The sequence below is a fragment of the Dama dama genome, chromosome 1 (assembly GCF_033118175.1).
Source record: "Dama dama isolate Ldn47 chromosome 1, ASM3311817v1, whole genome shotgun sequence".
Classification (NCBI taxonomy): domain Eukaryota; kingdom Metazoa; phylum Chordata; class Mammalia; order Artiodactyla; family Cervidae; genus Dama; species Dama dama.
This window is the reverse complement of record NC_083681.1, coordinates 62,990,777-63,012,801: the sequence shown is the minus strand read 5'-3', so window position 1 is coordinate 63,012,801 and position 22,025 is coordinate 62,990,777. Positions and strand designations below refer to the sequence as shown.

Genomic DNA, 22,025 nt, shown 5'->3' with positions numbered 1-22,025 from the left:
TTTAGTTCCCCAAATACCTGAATATTAATACATGCAGCAACTAGGGCAATCAGGCAACACTTTATTTTCACAGTCTTAAGACTATCCAGACCCTGAGTCTAGATAGGCTTTCATATCTAGACTCTAAATCTCCCTGGTCTCAAGGCTACTTCTTACCCAGTATTTTGCTTTCTTCGATCTTTGTTTTGCATACAGCCTACCATGGCCTATGAGTCTTGACCATTTGGTTTCAACACCTGCGGCTAACAGACTCTGTTTCTTGGTATTAATATTTCCTAGAGAATCTGGTTGATCGAGTCCTATGTGCTGAGTCACAGTTTTTTGATGGGAGATCAGCCTATGAATTGGTGGTTCCTGGGGCAGACGTGTCATCTGTCCAGTCAGCTTAGATCAGAGGGCAAAGCATGGAGTATAACACATAGCCTCTGTTTAGACCTGAACATAAGGCTGGCATCATGATTGCTGCGACTGGCAATGCGGGCAGGGCAGCGGAGAAGTAGGTGGTCTTGGGAGTTTGTGTCCCATACTAACATCGTCCCTGGACTCATTGGGAGCACTGTATGGGACTTCTTTATGCTCCGAGAAGGGCATGTGAGCAGACGCTGGCTTACTCTGCCCCTGTATACCATCTGTTCCAATGATACAGTCATGAATGGGCTGGAACTGCTTCTCAGGGGCCTGTGGCTGGCCAGGGGTGAGCTCTTTTAGGCTGATCAGCTCAGGCTCCAGGCTAAGACCATAAGGGGTCTTGATAGACCCACAAGTGTCCTTTAAAAAACCCCAGTAGGAAAAAACAAAACAAAACTCCAGCGGATACTGCTGTGCAACTGTTTTGTGAGGGAGATTCCATCTCACCATCTGGAGGAGGTAAAACAAAGAGCAGGCAGGTTTGGGGGCATGAAAGCCTTCAGTCTTGTCCGACTCTTTGCAACCCAATAGACTGTAACCTGGAAGGCTTCTCTGTCCATGGGATTCTCCAGGCAAGAATACTGGAGTGGGTTGCCATTCCCTTCTCCAGGGGATCTTCCCAACCCAGGGATCGAACCCTGGACTCCTGCATTGCAAGCAGATTCTCTACTATCTGAGCCACCAGGGAAGCCCTTTTACCATTTTATTTTACCATAAACACTCTAATAGCTTATGAACACTATTCTAAGCAGAGGCCAAAGACATACAAACTTAATTAGGAAGCAAAGCATGACATGACAACAGCTACAGTCAAGCTCCTGTTCAGTACCTGCCTTTGCCCAATGTGTCTAATGTGGTTGGTGAGAATTCCTGGCCTAGGTTTTCACCTGCAGAGTCAAAGCACAGGCACAAGTACTTACAGGTTCTCCAGATCATAGGCAACAACAGCGGTGATGCAGGTGAGGCTGGCTTTCACAGGCAGTTCCAAATGTAGGATCATCTTTACCTTTTTATTTTATAACACAGATTTTAAAACCCTACAGAACATGTGACAAATTAGTTCAGTGGATGGAAGGACCTAACATATTTCACTGGGTGAAACTGAATTATGAAGCTAATACTTTAAGAACATTTTCAAATATACTTTCCAAGACACTTTCTCATGCATTCTGCCAAGTGATCTTCATAACCACCAGAGGTGGGACATGCAGGAGTTCTTATACCCATTTCACAAGTGCGGAATTAGAGATTGGTTTAGAGCGAGTTGTCAAGGCTATGATTATTTCTGCTTTTTTCATAATTTCCAGACCAATGATATTCCTCTGATTCTGTTTGATAAAACCTTCTCTCAACTCAAGTTTCTGTGTGGGTTGGACGAGGGTGGGTGTGTGTGGGTGGGTGAGTTTAGACGTAAGATTGAGATGGGGGAAATAAGGTGAAGCCACAGTTAATTTACGTAAAATACCTTGATGGCCTCCCTCCATAATTTACAAAAGTCAGAGAATGAAAATAATCCATTTCTAGATTTCTTTGCATAATGGCTTTCATTAAAGTCTGGATTTGTCCTTTGAAGACAAATTCTGCCCCAGCACAAATTTCCCTATTTTGGAAACCTGCCTAATCAAAGCAACTTAATAACTTCTAAAAGAATTGTCTCTGGAATCATGAATTCTACTTCCTAAATTCTCCTTTCCAGAAACACCCCGCATTTTAGCACTTATCACAGGCTACTATTCTTGATTTCCTTAAGAAATCAAGAGAATTTTCAATACTTGGGAGACTGACTTTTATATATTTAGAATGGAAGAATCACAGTAATATCAGTTTCACTTGAAACCAATATGGTTTCAAGAGACTCTACTGAGAGGCTCATCAGTTTCCTCATCACTCAAGTGTGTGGCCAGGAGCCATATTAACCGCACCTGAGCTAAGAGCATGCATTTCAGTTTACAAGTATTTATCATCTGCTGAGGAAGACATTCTGCTAACTGGGCCTCAGTCAGAAGTCACTTTCTAGATGCAGCAGCAATATCAACAGGACTGGTGTTGGGGTGGGAAGTGGTTGGGGCAGGTCTGGCCAGCCCACCAGGTTTCAAGCACACGTGTTCTCACCTGATGTGGCAGTCGAGGGTGCCCTTTCCTCTTGGTGCCAATGTCCATAGGGACCACCCAGCTGCTGGCTGCTGTCCTGGGGTGGGTGGCACACTCCCCCCTTGGGGTACAAGCGCCCAACCAAAGCCTTCACTGAAAGGGTTAGTCCGGAGCTGGGGGGGGGGGGGGGTGGTGGTGCATGCTTTTGTCACGTGACCCTGTCTCTTGCTTATAGCTGATTGTATAGGCACCTGACCCAAGCATGGCTCATCATAGGCAGATGAACTGGACCAATCTGAGTCTCAAGAATTTGCCCTGGGAGCACAAAGAGGGGTGTAGAGGGGGGTGGGTACTGAAAGGGTAAAGTTGTGCAGAGTGGGTCGTGGGGTGGATTTTTTCAACTAAATACACACCAATGAGAAAACAGAGAAGGTAGCAGGATGAAGGAAGCAAGAGAACTAAGCAGATATGTAGAGATGGAAGCAGGTGTGGAGAGAGGACAGGAGCGAGCAAGCCATGTGACACGTGAACGGCCCTGCCCAGGGATCAAACCTGTGCCCCCTGCATTGGAAGTGCAGTCTTAATCACCAAGGAAGTCCAACTGGAATCTGTTTTGCTTCCATGAAATGGCCCCTGCACAGGCCACACCTGGTCTTATTATGCTTTGCTTTATTGCGCTTCACAGTTTTTTTTTTTTAATTGAAGGTTTGTGGCAACCTTCTGTCAAGCAAGTCTGTTGGCACAATTTTTCCAACAGCATTTGTTCACTTCTTGTCTTTGTATCACATTTTGGCAATTCTTGCAATATTTCAAAATTTTTCATTATTATTATATTTGTTACAGTGGTCTGGGATCACTGATCTTTGATGTTATTGTTATAATTGTACTGGGCACCTCAAACTGCAGCCAGATAGAGGACAAACATAGCCAGTGTTGTGTGAGTTCTGACTGCTCCACTGATTGGCAGTTTCCATTTCTTCTCTCCCTCTCCCCGGGTCTCTCTATTCCCTGAGACACAGCAATATTGAAATTAGGACAATTAATAATGCTATGAGTCTCCAACTGTTCAAGTGAAAGAGTTCAGTGTCTCTCACTTTAAATCAAAAGCCAGAAATGATTTGGCTTAGTGAGAGGAAAAGATTCTGATGCTGGGAAAGATTGAAGGCAGAAGGAGAAGGGGACGACAGAGGATGAGTTGGTTGGATGGCATCGCCGACTCAGTGGACATGAGTTTAAGCAAACTCTGGGAGATGGTAAAGGACAGGGAAACCTGGCATGCTATAGTCCACAGGATCACAAAGAGTTGAACACAACTTAGCGATGGAACAACAACAGTGAGAGGAAGGCATGTTGATAGCTGAGACAGGCCAAAAGTGAGGCCTCTTGCAGCAGTTAGCCAAGCTGTGAATGCAAAGAAAAAGTTCTTGAAGGAAATTAAAAGTGCTACTCCAGTGAAAACACAAATGAGAAGAAAGTGAAGTAGCCTTTTTGCTGATCTGGAAAAAGTTTTAATAGTCTAAAGGTCCAACCAGCCACAACATTCCCTTAATCAAGGCCTAACCCAGAGCAAGGCCCTAACTCTCTTCAATTTCATGAAGGCTGAGAGGTGAGGAAGCTGCAGAAGAAAAGTTTGAAGCCAGCAGAGTTGGTTCATGGGGTTTAAGGAAAGAAGCCATTTCCAAACCATAAAAGTGCAAGGTGAAGCAGCAAGTGCTAATGTAGAAGCTGCAGTAAGTTATTCAGTAGATCCACCTGAGATGGTTAACAAAGGTGGCTGCACTAAACAGCAGATTGTTAATGTGGATGCATGCTGGAGGACAAAGGGAACAGAAAATGCCCACCTAACTGAGAAGGCATCTTGAGACTGAAAAATTAGGCAGGAAGCTCCAAAAAATCAATGGATCAGTTTATTATACGGTATCTTCCAGGGTGGTATCAGGTAGACAATTTGGAAGCATTCCACACCGCTGAGGAGCCTCTAGCACAATTTTACAGTTAACCTCGAATATAGAGATATGTGCTTAGAAATAGAATGTGCATTCCTAAGCCAAGATTTATGGTAGGTAACTAGTCTCTTGGGACTTCCCAGGTGGCACTAGTGGTAAAGAACCCACCTGCCAATGCAGGAGACACAAGAGATGCAGGTTCGATCCCTGGACTGGGAAGATCCCCTGGAGGAGGGCATGTCAATCCACTCCAGTATTCTTGCCTGGAGGATCCCATGGACAGAGAAGCCTGGTGGGTCCATAGGGTCTCAAAGAGTCAGACACGACTGAAGCAATTTAGCACTAGTCTCATGGGCATCAGGAATACATCAGGGAAGGACTAGAAAGCATTGAGGCAAACTGGTCCTGATGATTCTTAAACAATATCTATTAGCTACAAAGCCTTTGATGACAGAGAAATGATTCAGTGCACAGCACAGTCCTGGGTAAGGTCAGCAAAGTGGAGTGCAAGTTGCTCAGTCATTTCCGACTCTTTGCGACCCCCATGGACTGAATTCTCCAGGCCAGAATACTGGAGTGGGTAGTTTTTTCCCTTCTCCAGGGGATCTTCCCAACCCAGGGATTGAACCCAGGTTTCCTGCATTGCAGGCAGATTCTTTACCAGATGAGCCACAAGGTCAGTATAAAGGACAGGAGAAACTCTTAAGTGTCCAAATGGCATCAGTTATGCCAACAGTCAAGAAACCAAAGTCTTAGAAGGGGATGTCATCCAGGACTTTTATAGCCAGAGAGAGGAAATCAGTGCCTGGTTTTGAAGCCTCAAAGGACAGGCTGACTCTCTTATTAGGGGATAATGCAACTGGTAACTTAAAGTTGAAACTAATGCTCATTTACCATTCCCCAAACCCTAGGGCCCTTAAGAATTATGCTAAATCTACTTTGTCTGTGCTCTATAAATGGAACAACAAAGCCTGGATGACAGCACATCTGTTTACAACATGATTTAATGAACATTTTAAGCCCACCATTGAGATTACTGCTCAAAAAAAAAAAAAAAGATTAAACAACAAAATATTGCTCATTGACAATGCACCTGGTCAACCAAGAGTTCTGATAGGGATGTATGGTGAGATTCACACTGTTTTCATGCCTGCTAACACATCCATTCTGCAGCTTGTGGATCAAGGAGTAATTCTGGCTTTACATCTTATTATTTTAAGAAATATATTTTGTAAACTTCATAGATTGTGATTCCTCTGATGGATCTGGGCAAAGTCAACTGAAAATGTTCTGGAAAGGATTCACTATTCTAGATGCCATTAAGAACACTCGTGATTTATGGGAGAAGGTAAAAATATCAACATTAACAGGAATCAGAAGAAGTTGATTCCAGTTCTCATGGATGACGTCAGTGGGGGAAGTAATTGCAGATGTGATGGAAACAGCAAGAGAACTAGAATTAGACATGGAACCTGAAGATGTGACTCAACTGCTGCCATCTTATGATAAAACTGTAATGGGTGAGGAGTTGCTTCTTATGGATGAGCAAAGAAAGTGGTTTCTTGACATGGAACCTACTCCTGGTGAAGGTGCTATGAAGGCTGGTGAAAGGACAACAAAGAATTTAGAATACGACATAAACTTAGGTGACAAAGCAGCAGCAGGGTTTTGAGAGGGTTGATTCCAATTTTAAAAGAAGTTCTAATGTGGTTAAGCTGCTATCAAACAGCATTGCAGTCATAGAGAAATGATTCATGAAAAGAAGAGTCAGTCTGGTAAACGTCACTTGACTTATTTTAAGAAATTGCCACAGCCATGCCAGCCTTCAGCAACCACCACCCTGATCAGTCAATGGCCATCAACACTGAGGCAAGATTCTCCACCAGCAGAAAGATCATGACTTGCTGAAGGCTCAGGTGATGGTTAGCATTTTTTAAGCAATAAAGTATTTTTAAATTAAGGTATGTATTTTTTAAGAGATAATGCTATTGCACATTTAATAGCCTACACTATAGTATAAACATAACCTTTATATGCACCAGGAACCCCAAAATGAATAGACTAACTTTATTGTGGTATTTGCTTAATTGTGGCAGTCTGGAACCAGACTCAACAATATTTCTGAGGTCTGCCTGATTTGCTCAGTCACTCCCCACATCTGACCAAGTATAAATGGGTTTCTAGTCCTTGCAAATGCCCTTGACTAGAATATCTTCCAGATTGGACTAAATGGCCACATTTAATTTCTAACACTTGGACCCAAGTCAGTCACTGCTCCAAGCTAAATTACTATCTTTCCCTAGGCATATTTGGCTGCATTTTGTTAGAAAAGTCCAAACTACTTTCTGATGTGTAACAGAAGGAGTGAATTACATTTAAATTCTGTTTTCAGATTTTAAAATAATATGTTATTTTATTCATTAAACAATGAATGCCTACATGCTATGTACAAAAAAAGAAGCCTATTTATTGGTAATCAGGATTTAAATCTTTTGATATGATATATTTTGTTAGTTCCTGCCTGTTAGAGAAGCATTTTAGTCAGGTATTTAAATTTTTCTCCTCCTCCATCTGTACTCTGAGGGTTTTTTTTTTCTTTTCTTTTTTTAAAAATCACGAATCCAACAATATCCTATCCATTCTTTCATCAAGAATGCCCAGAAATTATACATGCCCTTCTGCTGAATTCTTAAATTAACAAATGCACAATGTAACTTCTGGCACCAGAGAACTGATTCCTACATGATCCACCCTGTCTTAGTCATTAATCAACTCAGGTTGCTTGTTTGGATCCATGGCACTAAGAGAAGAATACACCCCTAAAGTCTTCAACTGCAGTGGAGAACCCATTTCCTTGATGGCACTCTCTAGAAAAAGCCAAAATGCTTTTCTTTTCATGAACTCAGAAAACTCACATCGAAACTAGTTCCAAAAAATGTTTATTATGCCACAAATGCATTGTCCTCTATACACTGTATTCAACATCTTTTTCCTTTGCAAGAATGTAGGGAATCCCTCATATAACCTTTGTCTACTTTTTAAACTTCCTAGCACAGTTCAAGAAACGCATCACAGACAAGTGTTCAGGCAGCATGGTGAAATGGAAAGCAAGCCTGATCACGAGTAAGTGGGCTTGGGGCTGAAGGCCTTGGGCAGGTCACTCCACTTCTCCGAACGCTGGCTTCCTTCTTGGAGGTCACCAAAGTTCCTCTTGTTCTTCAAGGTTTCTTCAACTGTCTGGAGGGTCATGAGGAACACAGAGTCTCTCGGCTCTCAGGGCACTTCTGAACACTTGCCTTTTCTCAAGGCCAGCCATCCAGGTCTCTGTCATCTCCTGACAGTCAGGAGACTCTTCAGAAAAGGGACCCCCATCTTAGACACAGGACATCAAACAATGGCGGCCATCTTTGCATTGGTGGGACAACATGGACCACACTGATTTCTTCTCAACCTAAGGTTTTCCTCCCATATACTGCTCTTAAACCTGTGGTGTCTAGTTTAAGAGCATGTCTGACTTAGCATGCTGTATTTGTAGTCATCTCCACTGACTGACTCGGTTATCTCACGGGACTCTGCACAGCTCACCACGATTTTTCAGCATCCTCTAGCCAACTGGAGCCAGACCACTGCACACTGTGGGCTCCTCCTCTGTGAGTCACTGGGACATCCAAAGTGTAGACACTGTCTTGGAAGCATGTGTATATATTTAAATTACACTAAGGTCTTGAAACTTCATTTTCACATACAGTATTTCCAAGCATTTACCAAGTAGACAAAGTACTGGGTTGATATCATTGCACTGATGAGATAGTAATATCATTGATAAGGCGGGACAATGTAGCTGACTTTATCAGACTCATACCGTTTGCATGAAAAGGCTGAGTTTCTTTGGCTCTTTGTTCATTCAAGTGCACTGAATACCTATTTGGATAGACGTAGGCATTGTGTTAATCTGTCAATAAAATCTTGCACTGTCCACAGTGTTTGCAAACTGATTTAGGTTTTGGGTTACAACAACTGGCCATTGGTAGAAATATACCATATATACACATGGAAATTACAAAAATACATTTTATTTATAGCTGATTTTTTTTTTTAAGTAACAAAAAACTAACACTATGAAAGATCAACCAGCATACCAAAAGGACGCTACCTAATATCATCCAAACAAGAGACTGGTTTGGGGGATCCATGACACATCATCTCCAGAACATTGCAGAAAGGGCAATTTGCCATTGGGAAATAAAAACAGCTTCTTTGAAAAGTCTGTGCTTTGACAGTTTGATTCTCTCACTCTAATTAGTTCCATTCCTACTCTTCTCTCAATTTGAAAATTTCCACCTTCTTCTCTCAATAAAGACCAAAGAAACTCATGAGGAGAATGGAAGGATGGACTCAGAGGAGATGAATACAAGCTGAAGCTAGATGGATCATGGGTGAAGGCGGGAAAGGACCTCACTCCCCAACAGACACCATGAAAGCCCTTGACATTGAGCATAGCTCCCAAAGTTGGTGATGGAACCAGGGTGTCCCTCCCCCTGGGCTACCCGAAGTCAGCGTTGTCAGTCAGCAGCTGGTGCCTCAAGGCTGCAAGGCAATGTCCACCCAGAGCTCTGGAGGCTGACCTACCATGCCAGGAAGCCTAACTTACAGCATCATGGTCACGAGGTCAGAAGCCCGCCATTGCGGCATATGTCCTCCTATGTCTATTAACTACAGGGACAAGTATGGGAGGGGACTGGCTAACTCCATACACCTTTAAAAATGGTATTTACATTTGAACGTAAATAACAGATTTTCTACATTCAGAAGCGTCTATAAACAGAGGCTGCAGCCTGGGGAGACTGGGTTCACTATCCCTGCTTCCAACTGGCATCAATGACTATTTCCTTTTGTATCACTGGGCAGCACATGCTGGACATCATTATTGAAGAGACAGAGATTTCCTTGTAAAAGTCGATGTATCTATTGTCTCCCCCAAAAGAGAGAAGCTCTGTTCTCAGGCTACCTTCACTGCAGGGCAAAAAAAAGCTGTTTTTCTTTTGTAGGATCCTAAAAGCTCTTAGCACCGATGCTCTTCGAGCTAGAGCCCAACTTGCAGAATACTCTATTTCCAACATGACAACACCTTTTCAAAGAACCTGTCAACACGAATCCACCATTCCCTCTTATCTTCTCTCTTTCTTGGCCTTTGTTGAGTTAATTGGGGGTGGGGGGAAGAGTCAGGACTATGTATAGGTGCAGTCATTGACAGTCCAGATTTTCATCCAATTTATTTGACTTTGAATATGAACCTTTAAAAGAAAAGGACTCAAGTTTCTTGGCTGGAGTCAGTGTCTCCCTTGGAGACTGGAGGTGACTGGATAATTATAGTTCTGGCTGAATGAGAGAACAGTCTGGGGCTTCATCACACACCTGCATTGCCTTTAACACAGAAACAGAGTTAACATGCAGAGGTCACTGAAGATAGAGCTGTGCTCTCCCCCTTCTGGTGACCTGTTAAAATGTGGTATTGGACAGGAATCTGCAGATTAGCAAGCGTCTCCTCTCTCGTGACTAATGCTCCATAGGAGAGGGAATACACCCACAGCTCAAACAGTTAACGTAACAGAATATCAAACATATGGTCCCACATGCGGACTTGTTGACATACAATCAGTTGAATAGGCCAAGCATCCTGTTGTTCAAGAGTTTCCTGTTCCCCAGAAGCCCCTCTGTTCACCTTTTTAGAAACTGAGGGTGAGAAAGACTCCCACATCGTCTCCTGTCTCCAGTCCCACCATGCCTGGAGAAACCCAAAGCCTGCTTCCTCAGAGTCTGGAAGTCTCAAGGGGTGAAGGCATTAGACCTGGAACTCGAACATGTCTGTCTGTTTCTTGGCAAGCTTGGCCACCTCTTCCCGGATGGCTTTCACCAGGGCTGCCGTGGAAATGTTGGTGAGGGGGGTGTCGGATGGGTCGTTGTCCGCCAGGCTCTGCTGTGAGGCTGCTGTGGAGGGCACCGGGGCCTGCTCCAAGCTGGGGTGCAGCCCAGCTGGCTGGCTGTACTGACGAGGGAGCCTGGAGGGCGAGTTCTGCTGATACCGGGATCGGGGGTAAGCCTCAATGTACCCCGGGAGGGGGACCTGCAGAGCATGTCGGGAGAGAAGACAGGGCCAGGTATCAGGAATGGGCTCAAGTCATAGGATACACTAGATACCAAAGGAGGAAGGGATTGAGAACAATGAAAGAGATTTACAAGAAAAGGAAGGCAACTCGCCATTGTGCAGATATAAAAGCTAGGTGACTTGGACTCACTGGTTCTGCTGGTTGGATGAATTAAATAGGCATTTTACACTTTGTGCAAACAGTGGGTACATACCCAGTCTACATCTGAATCTACCTGGCTACCTTTTTAATATAAGCACCATCTAGGCAGAGAAGTGTTGTTCTTTAAGGACCTCAAAGGACTCAGGGATTTATTACTAATGACAACAGTTAATGCTGAACGAGCCCTGTGCTAAGGGCTTTCCAATCATGATCTCATTTAATTATCACAGCAATTCTCCTAGGTGGTAGGTATTGTTACCCTTATTTTACAGAAGAGGAAACAAAAACAAACAGTGTCTCAGTCAAAGCTGCCACAGCTAACAAGCCACAGAGACAGGCTGGCTTCAAGGCTGGGATTTAATCACTGAACTATCACGTCATGCATCTGGAATATGATCTTGGCGTCTTGAAAAAATTTTCTTTTCATTAAAAGTAGAAGATAATATGGACACTTCTAGAAATATGGGCAGGACAATGATTCAGAATTCAGGACTGACTTGCCCACAGGAACAGGGCCACACATGGGGATACTGTTTCCAGGGTAATCCACAAAAGACCTTTATATCCCATAATGCTACTTGCATCACTGTGAGATAAGTGCCCATGGATCACGTAGGCCCTGGGGTGCTGCAGGGGATGCGACATATGTGGGCAGTAAGGCAGCTTTCCAGGAGAAGCATCTTAGCTGGGTCTGGAGAGGAGACGGCTAGGATGGAGAGGCTGTTTTGCAGAAGACAAGGTGGAACGGGCATTTCAGGCAGAGGGAGAGCCATGCAGAGGCCTGGCAATACATGGAAGACAGTGTCCCCAGGGAGGTTCAGTAAGGTGGTCTGACCACAGAGGGTGTGTGTGGTGTGGGAGGAGCTCAGGAAGAAGGGTGGGCAGGACCAGATCAGAAAGCCGCTGAATCCCAGGCTACCGAGTTATGTTTTCTACGGCCCACTTCTGAGGAATTCAGCATGTTCCCATTCTTTACGGAGATGGGTGTGTGGGAGCTGGTGAGGATGGAGTGGGATGAGGTTGGGTGATGATTCAGAAATTCTGGATGGGTGAACATGCAGTAAGAAAGCAGGCCCCTCCTAGTCCCTGTCAGAGGTTCTGATGAGCCTCCTGAGAAGGCCTGGCCTGGGAGCCAACTGGGGTGTCAGGCGGAGGAAAGGTCTGTACTGTAGGAAGGAACACTCTGGAGGAGGTGGACCCACTGGAGGTGGCGAGGAGACAGGATCTGAGGCTACCTCAAAGGGCCTGGTGAGAACCAGGGAGGACCCGAATGAAGAAAGAAGTGATGGGATGTCCCAAAGTTTGGGGCTTTAATTTCCCTATAAGACCTGGCAAAGAAAGACAAAGTTGCAAATACATTGCACTTGCATCTTAGAGGAAAACTGGAGTCAGACTGCCCAAGTCCTTGGGCCATGTGAGCTGGGGACACACCGGTAATTAACTGGGGGAACAGAGCGCCAAGGCCAGGACACAGGCTTTGCCTGTCAGGTCTCAGCTCACACTCCTTTTCTTCTGAGAGACCTTCCCCAGCTCTGTGTTAGTCAAGGACTCCTTGTAAATTCCTTCCATGCACTTTGTCTAGCATAACTAGTCATCACTCATGACTTCATCACCCTGAGATGGGCATCGACTTGTGAAGGTGAAACTGTGTCTCACCTGCTTATCACTGTGCACCAGTGCCCCGAACTGTGCATGGTACACAGAAGGGAGTGTCTTAGGACCCAGGGTTCTGAGCAGCATAATTTGAAAATCATTGAAGGATAGGCACCTGGCGCCCTATGTTTGTGAAAGAAGCTGCCATGTCCCCTTTCCTTGGATTTCAAGTTCAGCTGGAGCTGAGGGTCAGTGTCCAACTATTGAGACCTCACAGCTCTGCAGTATTAACTGACTTGGTGCTGGTGGCTAGGAAAGGCCGGGGGCACCTGACTCCACTGGTTCAGTTCACTTCAGTTCAGTCGCTCAATCATGTCTGACTCTTTGCAACCCCATGGACTGCAGCACGCCAGGCCTCCCTGTCCATCACCAACTCCTGGAGTTTACTCAAACTCATGTCCATTGAGTTGATGATGCCATCCAAGCATCTCATCCTCTGTCGTCCCCTTCTCCTCCTGCCCTCAATATTTCCTAGCATCAGGGTCTTTTCAAATGAGTCAGTTCTATGCATCAGGTGGCCAAAGTATTGGAGTTTCAGCTTCAGCATCAATCCTTCCAATGAATATTCAGGACTGATTTCCTTTAGGATGGACTGGTTGGGTCTCCTTGAAGTCCCAGGGACTCTCAAGAGTCATCTCCAACACCACAGTTCAAAAGCATCAATTTTTTGGTGCTCAGCTTTCTTTATAGTCCAACTCTCACATCCATACATGACTACCAGAAAAGCCATAGCTTTGACTAGATGGACCTTTGTTGGCAAAGTAATGTCTCTGCTTTTTAACATGTTCTCTAGGTTGGTCATAACTTTTCTTCCAAAGAGCAAGCATCTTTTAATTTCATGGCTGCAGTCACCATCTGCAGTGATTTTGGAGCCCAGAAAAATAAAGTCTGTCACTTTTTCCATTGCTTCCCCATCTATTTGCCATGAAGTGATGGGACCAGATGCCATGATCTTAGTTTTCTGAATGTTGAGTGTTAAGTCAACTTTTTCACTCTCTTCTTTAACTTTCATTAAGAGGCTCCTTAGTTCTTCTTTGCTTTCTGCCATAAGGGTGGTATCATCTGCATATCTGTGGTCATTGATATTTCTCCTGGTAATCTTGATTCCAGCTTGTGCTTCTTCCAGCCCAGCATTTCTCATGATGTACTCTGCATATAAGTTAAATAAGCAGGGTGACAATATACAGCCTTGACGTACTCCTTTCTCGATCTGGAACCAGTCTATTGTTCCACATTCAGTTCTAACTGTTGCTTCTTGACCTGCACACAGATTTCTCAGATGGCAGGTCAGGTGGTCTGGTATTCCCATCTCTTTAAGAATTTTCCATAGTTTGTTGTGATCCACACAGTCAAAGGCTTGGTGTAGTCAGTAAAGCAGAAGTAGATGTATTTCTGGAACTCTCTTGCTTTCTCAATGATGCAACGGATGTTGGCAATTTGATCTCTGGTTCCTCTGCCTTTTCTAAATCCAGCTTGAACATCTGGAAGTTCACAGTTCACATACTGTTGAAGCCTGGCTTGGAGAATTTTGAGCATTACTTTACTGTCATGTGAGATGAGTGCCATTGTGCGGTAGTTTGAGCATTCTTTGGCATTGCCTTTCTTTGGGACTGGAATGAAAATACCTTTTCCAGTCCTGTGGCCACTGCTGAGTTTTCCAGATTTGCTGGCATATTGAGTGTCGCAATTTCACAGCATCATCTTTTAGGATTTGAAATAGCTCAACTGGAATTTCATCATCTCCACTAGCTTTGCTCGTAGTGATGCTTCGTAAGGCCCATTTGACTCTGTACTCCAGGATGTCTGGTTCTAGGTGAGTGATCACACCATCGCGGTTATCTGGGTCATGAAGATCTTTTTTGTATAGTTCTTCTGTGTATTCTTGCCACCTCTTCTTAGTATCTTCTGCTTCTGTTAGATCCATACCATTTCTGTCCTTTATTGAGCCCATCTTTGCATGAAATGTTCCCTTCAGAAGTGTGGAAGATGAGGAGATGACATACTCTTCCTCTCTTACAGGAGATGCAGTTGGGACCCATCACACCTTGTGGACCAAAATCCAGGACTGGCAAACATCACTCCTTGCCTAGCCAGTGCCCATAGCAGGCATCCCCTATAGACGACAGCAGTTTCCTGCTGAGCCTGGTAACTCCTTCCCAATCCCTCTCCATCTAGCACCAAGAATGAAATCTGTTTATCAAGCCAGGTCCAGGTGTTATGCAAGCTAGCTCCTTACATTTGGATACCTGGAATCAGGAAGGCCAGACATCCAAATGAGGCATGTGTGCATGCATGTAAAGTCACTTCAGTCATGTCTGACTCCGTGTGACCCTTATGGGCTATAGCCCGCCAAGCTTCTCTGTCCATGGGATTCTACAGGCAAGAATACTGGAGTGGGTTGCTATGCCCTCCTCCAGGGGATCGTCTCAACCCAGGGATAGAACCCACGTCTCTTAAATCTCCTGCATTGGCAGTCGGGTTCTTTACCACTAGCACCAGCTGATGGTAGGCACTTTTTGCTTCTCACATGGATATAGTTGTTGATCAGTTGCTAAGACATGTTGGACTCTTTGCGACCCCATGGACTACAGCACACTAGTCTTCCCTGTCCTTCACTATCTCCTGGAGTTTGCTCAAACTCATGTCCATTGAGGTGGTGATGCCAGAGGGTGAACATTTTCTCCAATGGAATATCTTTCTCAAGCTGACAACCAGTCCTTCTGAACCTCCTGTACTGTCTTTCAAATGCGATAAAGCACCTGACCTCCCAACTGGGTACTGTGTTCCATGCAAGAGGCCATACCTGCTTACCTGCAGATGGTAACTGGGCTCCAGGAAAGACCCATCTAGGCTGTAGCAATCATTTTTCTCTTAAAAACAGCTAATAGGAAACTAGCTCTCCCTCACACTGGGGATGGGGGTGGGAGAGTGCGGTGATCAAGTCATCCTGTCTAAAAAGTGAGGTTTTGATTTGCTGGGTTCCCTTTCCTTCATCTTTAAGGCAACACGAACCCAGAGGCATCAGAGTTATGTCACCATAAGCCTGGCTAAGTGTTATCCGTAAGTATCTTGAAGGCAAGGGCCAAGGTTTTGTAAATACCTCTGCTGACTCCTGCCAAGCACCCAGAGCACTCTGCACACAGAGGGTGAGCTGACAAAGCTGCAGGTTTACTGCCTAATTAGCACAAGTTAAGTATCATCTACTTTCTGGAAGTACACATTATGTTTAGATTGCAAGTGGAATTATGGAGTCAAATAAAATCTGAACTGATCAACGCACACCCCATGATTTCAGCTGTTTAGAAGAGCTGAGCATAACAAAGGAAGCAAAAAAGGCCCACTAACAACCAGAACACAAGCCAAACACTCCCACACTAAGATGTGTAGATTTATCAGTAGGGAATGCCTCTAGTTACTCTCTTAGAGCTTATTTACTCCAACTCTACAAACAACTCTGATGAGCTCAGACTTGCCTCATTTGCAGATAATAGTACATTAGGAAAAGCATATTTAAGGGCGAGTATATCTGAAAGTGGGGACACTGGCAGCAAAAGAAGGAGTGAGCTGGGAGCAAGGTCAGAGAAAGAAAAACCATACTAAGCCTTGGAGTAGTTCCAAGAAGCAGAGTTTGGAGATGTTTGACGTAGAAGTAACTCTACAAACCATCAGAGCCCATCTTACAGACATCATTTTAGTACAGTGAGGCATAATAATGACGTTGACTCATTTGTTAAAAACAAATTAAATTATGTCTTTCTTCTAAAGAAGGGGAGAAGGATGTAATTCATTCCAGAATTTTAAAATTCAAGGTAGCACATATTTTAAAGATATTTTGGCAATTAAAGGGATGAGCTTTTTTAAAAGATAACTTTTTTAATATACAATTTTAATTTATTTATTTATGGCAGTGCTGGGTCTTCATTGCTGCGTGGGCTTTTTTCTAGTTGTGGAGAGGGGGAGCTACTCTCTCTTTGCACTACACAGGCCTCTCATTGTGGTGGCTTCTCTTGTTGAGAAGCATGGGCTCTAGAGCACAGGCTCAACAGTTATGAAGTGTGGGCTTAGTTGCTCTGTGGCATGTGGAATTCTCCCAAATCAGGGATCGGGAGACACAATGCATGTGTCTCCTGCATTGGCAGGAGGATTCTTTAACTCTGAGCCACCAGGGAAGCTCAGGGATAATTTGATCATCAAGAAAATTAATAAATATGTAGGGAAGTTTTACCCTGACGATGCTGTTTAAATGTGGCATCACTACAATAAGAGCAGACACCAATGCTGGGGCTGAACTGAACCTGTAGGGGTAGACAGTATGGACCCTAGGGGTCTGGACAGAGAGAAAAGTTGACACAGGCCTTGGGTGTCAATGTGTATTGACAAACGCTGAAATAAACCCTAAAATGAAAACAGCACCACGGGCCTTCAGATGACAGCCTGCCTTTCTTATCCATGATGGATGGTCTCACACAGGGACTAGAGCAACCTACTCTAGGGGCCATCACTGTGCTATTTTTGTTTGCTTGTTTTTTGTTTTTCATTTGGCAGTGCTTTAACAGGTGGCTGAAAGGCAGGTTTGGGTGTGCATGTTCAGGTTCAGCTTGTCACTGCCCCTCTTTGGTCTAGGCTGGGTCAAGTCGACTGTGCCATAAACTCCTAGTCATATAAGGAAGAAACCAGGGGACTGTGACAGGACAGTCTTCAGCTGAAGACATGCAGAAAGCCTTGGATCTACATGCAAAGTAGTTCTGTCCTGGGTTTCTAATACTTCTTTTTCTGGTATTGCATCTAAAATTCTTACAGGATTTTAAAGTTGAAAGGAACAAACTTAGTAAAGGCTTTGGAGCTGGGAAGATGCAGGTCTGAATGCTGGATACATCATGGGAACAACAATAATACCTACATGATGGGTCTTGTGTAGATTAAGACAACATAAATAGAACATCTAACATGGTGTCTGGCACATAGAAAATACTCAAAAAATGACAGTGAATATAAAAATGTATTTGATTAAGGGTGCCCTCCAGGAAGAGGTGGAATCTGACTGAAGGATATCACCACCTTCACCATCCCCCCAACCCCAACCCCAACCCCCTCCAACTGTCTCTTCTAAAGGCCGACTTTCAACACCTGGTTGGTGAGAGGGGGCCTGAGATAACAAAACACTCAGTCTCAGCCTCACATTCATCTTCTCCCTGAAGTGTGTCAAGCAGGTAAAGTTGTGAGGGCATCAGCGAGGGTCTCACCGAATCAGCCCACTGGCTGGGGAGCTCGTTCTCTCCGGCGTAGGACATCCAGGCCTGGTTTCTGTAGGACGAGGGGGGCGTCGGGATGAAGTAGCCAGTGAAACCAGGTCTGTTGGCAGCTGGGATGGCGAACACTGCCGGCACCGTATTACCTGGCATGGAGGAGATGGATGGGTGAGATTAAGCCAGCACCTTGCCCACTGGGCTGACATCTGCACAAGCTCGGGGAAGCCGGGAAACAGGATTCTGGCATTGGGGAAGGAGCTACTGGGGTGGGGGGGAATGCAGAGGGCAACAGATCTCCACCTGCAGCCTCAGCCCCTGCTCACCTGCCCAGAGAGTAGTAGAGACTCGGACCTGGCTTTCTAGAGAAGCGATGGCTCAACTCCCCTTGCCGAGCCTCACCAACTCCCCCATCCCCATCCCACACCCCTGATCTGCTGGCAAGAGGAAATGACACCTTGGTGCTAGGGGTTTTCCTCCCAGAAGGATGGGTGTTTTTAAAGAGCCAAGAAGAGGAACCAAAAGGAATGGGTTTCATTGGTAGAATTTCTGGACACACTATGCTTTAATAAGTGTTGACAACTGGGTGTTTTAGCCTAAAAGGAATGGTTTGACTAAAAGAAAAAAACCTATTAGGGCATGTCCAAACTTCCATGTTCATTGTTTGTAATAGCAAAACACTGGAAACAACCAGTATGTCCCTCATTAGGGGACAGGATAAACTGGCATATCACATAATGGAACACCATATGGCAGTGTAAACAAATGAACTAGATCAATATGAGTGTGGCAACCTGGAGAACCCTTGCTAACAATGTTTAGTCAAGAAAATAGTGCAAAAGGAAAGGTATAGCTTGACATCACTTATGTAAATTTAAAATATATACAGAATTAATACAGTATATTGTTGTAACCAGTGAAACGTTAACACCTACGACTTAAGGACTGTGATTACCTCGGAGAAGGGGAATGAGTTGGGGGTAGACAGTTATATCTGGAATGCTTTTATTAAAGGTCTGAGATCTGGAAAGATGTTAACATCCACCCTGACTGTAATATATCTTAGTATTTTGTCAGATTTCAGATATTGTAAACAAATAAAAGCAGTAGCTCTTCTAGACAGGGCTACAGGGGATCCAGAAATACAGTCGCTTTGATCCCTGAGCCTGGCGGACAGAAGGTGGAGAGAGCGGAAGGCAAATACAGAGGTGGAGGGGGTCATGCTGGGGCAGGGCGCGGGCTTCTTCCAGGCTTTTCTCCTCTAGCCCACCTGAGTAATTTAAAGCCGACTGATCCAACTGCGCCACGGACACGGGGCCTCGGGACACCTGCGCGAAGGAGGCGCTGTCGTGCAGCTGGGCGGGCTCGGGCCCCGCGGACTCGGCCATCCTAGTCTTGCTGCCAACGTCCGAAGTGGACCTGGGCGGGGAGAGAGGCCACCTTAGCCGCCTGCCCGCGGGGTGAGGCGGGGCTCCCGGGGTAGGTCACCGCCGGGGAAGCGGGGGAGCGCCTCGGCCTCCGAGCGACAGGACTGCATGGTCCTCGAGCCTGAGTTTGCAGCTCCCGGCCCCCCAGTGACAAAGGGGGCCTACACGCCCAGACCTGGAGCAGCCGTCGCGGTGGCCCGAGCTGGAGTCATTTTTAGACATCCAAGGTCAGTGCTCCACTGTGGGTGACTCTTGTGTCTGTGGGGTAGTAGAGCACTTCATCTCCACATAAACAGGAGCCAAGCAATTAGCACTGGGTCTTAGCTGGGGATGGTCAACCTGGCAGGCGATGACATCACCGGCAGCCAATGGGAAGGCTTCGTCTGGAGAGCGGCAGCAGGAAGCAAGAAGCCCCAGGCTCCGGAAGCTCCGGCTGGGGTATGCTCTCTGCTCTCTGGAGCATGAGCTTAGTGCTTGCTGGGTGTTATGAATGTGAGAACACGTTTTTGTTTTTAAGTTCCACAGGTAAGCAGAGAATCTGGCCCACTTAACACCCATTTCCACTTGGTGCTCAGAAAGCCAGGTAAGAAGAGGGGGCTGGGGTAGGGGCACCGGCCTCTCCCCCCAGTATAAAGGGTGCTTTAGCCTGTCTGTCTTCTCTTTGGCAGAGGCATTCGGCTTTCCTAAAATTCAGATGGAAGGAGGCAAAGACAGCCCCAGCGGGTGGCGGGCTGCCAGCCCACAGGGCCACCTTCAGCGCAGGGGCGCAATGGAGCAGAACAGGAGGCAGGGGTCTGAGTCCTAACTACCTCCTCTCTCTGAGCCCCAGTTTCTTCAGAGGGGAGGGTGACTCCATCTCAAAGGTTCCTCTCTGGTCCAACCCTCTGGGTTCCTATGGAGGGCAGTGACCTCGTGATACTTGGCAAGGATGGCAGATGGTGCAGAAGGACATGAGAGGAGAAATAAGTAGGTTCCCGCCTTCAGCAAATGTAGCATGAATCACTGATGACAAGCTCCTCCAATTCAGAGCCCTCAGGAGTAACTATTCCCCAGGGAGGGTCAAACACAGGCTGTGAGGATTAAATTTCACATGAGGTGGGTGGTGGGGGACCAGGCCAGTGGGGTCTCTCTTCCTTTCTCCTTCTCTCCTTTTCTCACTCCCACAGCTCTGGCTTCTCATGTGCTGTTTCTAGGCATCAGCTACTCCTTTAGAAAACCATCCTGGGAAAATCCCTGGATTCTGCTCCGCACACGTGGCCACCTTTGAGGACTCCCAGATCATTTAGGCCCTTGCTCTCATTTGACAGATAAGGAGAGAGGAGCCAGACAGGTGAGGCACCATGCCTGGGGTTACAAAGCAGGCTACAGGCAGGTAAGGTGGAACCCTGGTCTGCTATCCCCACCCCCAACCCCCAACTCTGAGCTTGACTGGGGTCAAAGGGGGATGCCTACATACAGTTCAGCATCCTAAACTGCTGGAAATGAAGGGAGGGTTGTTTCTGAGGAAAACTCATTTCTTTTCACCATTTTCACAAAGTTCAGACCTGTGGTCCACATAGAGTGTGACAAGCACTTTGGGGGAGGCCAGGGCAGTGGCCCATATGGACCCCAAGGCACCGTATCTCTCCAAGCCCTGGGCATATTGACTATTCCAACCTCCCCCAGTGCTCTTGGCTGTTGTTTCCTGTCTATATTTAAAGCATATGCTTTTTATAGTATTACAGAGCAAAGAGAATGCTGAATATATGCTTCCCAGCTGACCTGTCCAAGTTCATGTACTTTCAGTCTCCCCATCTTGGAAGGCAAGAGTTCAGCCTCCCCATCTTGGAAGGCAAGAGTTAGGGCAGATGCCTGGACACACTGCTCCCCAGCCTCTTGGACACCACCCCTCAGTAACAATGGGTCTTCTGACGCACACACCTGCAGGAGGTGCCCAGACTTGAGACAGCTGTTGTGACGGCCCAAAATGGAATAATTTTTAGATGCTCAATGTCAAGGCATGGGGTTTTCAGGGTATGGGGCAGTTGACCTTGGGTTTTTTCAATTGTGGGTTCTACAGGACTTTCCATTTTCAATGGTAAGAAAGTAGGCCAACCCTCTGTGGCCCCCACTTCTTTCATGGCATTCAAGGTACCCTGGTCACATGGTTGTCTGTACAGGTGATGAACCCCTGAATGGGGCAGGGCATGAAGGAAATATGTCAGGGCAGGGCTCACAGGACCAGATCCTCTGCAAATATTCCAAACAAGGCAAAGAGAGGAATGTGTTACCGCCTGAGAGAAGCGACAGCCACAGGGCCCGTCCGCGGAGGCACAGGTGGAGGGGGAGAGCCCATGACCATTTCAGGAAGCTGGGAAAACCTGTAGGCCTGCAAAAGAGACAAGCATGCAGGGAGATACATGTTAATATCTGATGCTCATCAACACACAGTTTCTTCTTACTTAATAGAGAAGCAAACTTCAAGGGTTAGACTTTCCTTCTTTCCTCAAATGTTCCCCTTCCATCACCCTTAACATGTTCCCAGTCCCCTCTTCTATCTCATCTACCCCCACTCTTCCCGTTGGTGGGCCCTTGCAGTCAGAGAGTCCTTCAGTTGGTCTTAGAATCTGCCAAGTTGTTTCCCACCTTGGGCTTCTCCAGGAATGTTCCTCTCCTGGTTCTTCCCGTGGCTTCTTTCTTCATGTCATTCATCCAGCCCCATATTCCCTTGGAGCTCCATATTCTGTTTTATTTTTTATCATAGCAGTTGTCACTCTGGTATTATATCATTGCTTATTTATTATTCACAACAAGACTGTAATGAGGGCAAGGGATCTGTTGTCAGCTGTATCTTCACGCCTGGAACAGTGCCTGTTATATCTTGGATGGGCAATAAATATTAGATAAAGAATGAATCATTGATTGTGCTTATTTTCTCACTCATGGAAAGTGGGTTTCGTGGAGGAA

The 22,025-nt window shown here is 45.7% G+C and overlaps 1 protein-coding gene across 1 annotated transcript in view; it reads right to left on the bottom strand.

Moving 5' to 3' along the window:
* Positions 1–7,259: 7,259 nt before the first annotated feature.
* KIAA1549L (KIAA1549 like) overlaps positions 7,260–22,025 on the bottom strand; it is a 126,559-nt gene continuing 111,793 nt past the window's right edge. The window contains exons 17-20 of the mRNA XM_061149431.1: positions 21,350–21,447; positions 18,923–19,071; positions 17,650–17,801; positions 7,260–10,569 (exon numbers count right to left, since the gene is read on the bottom strand). Of these exons, the coding sequence (XP_061005414.1) occupies positions 10,288–10,569; positions 17,650–17,801; positions 18,923–19,071; positions 21,350–21,447 (681 nt within the window). The 3' untranslated portion in view covers positions 7,260–10,287. The remainder of the gene's footprint in view (positions 10,570–17,649; positions 17,802–18,922; positions 19,072–21,349; positions 21,448–22,025) is intronic.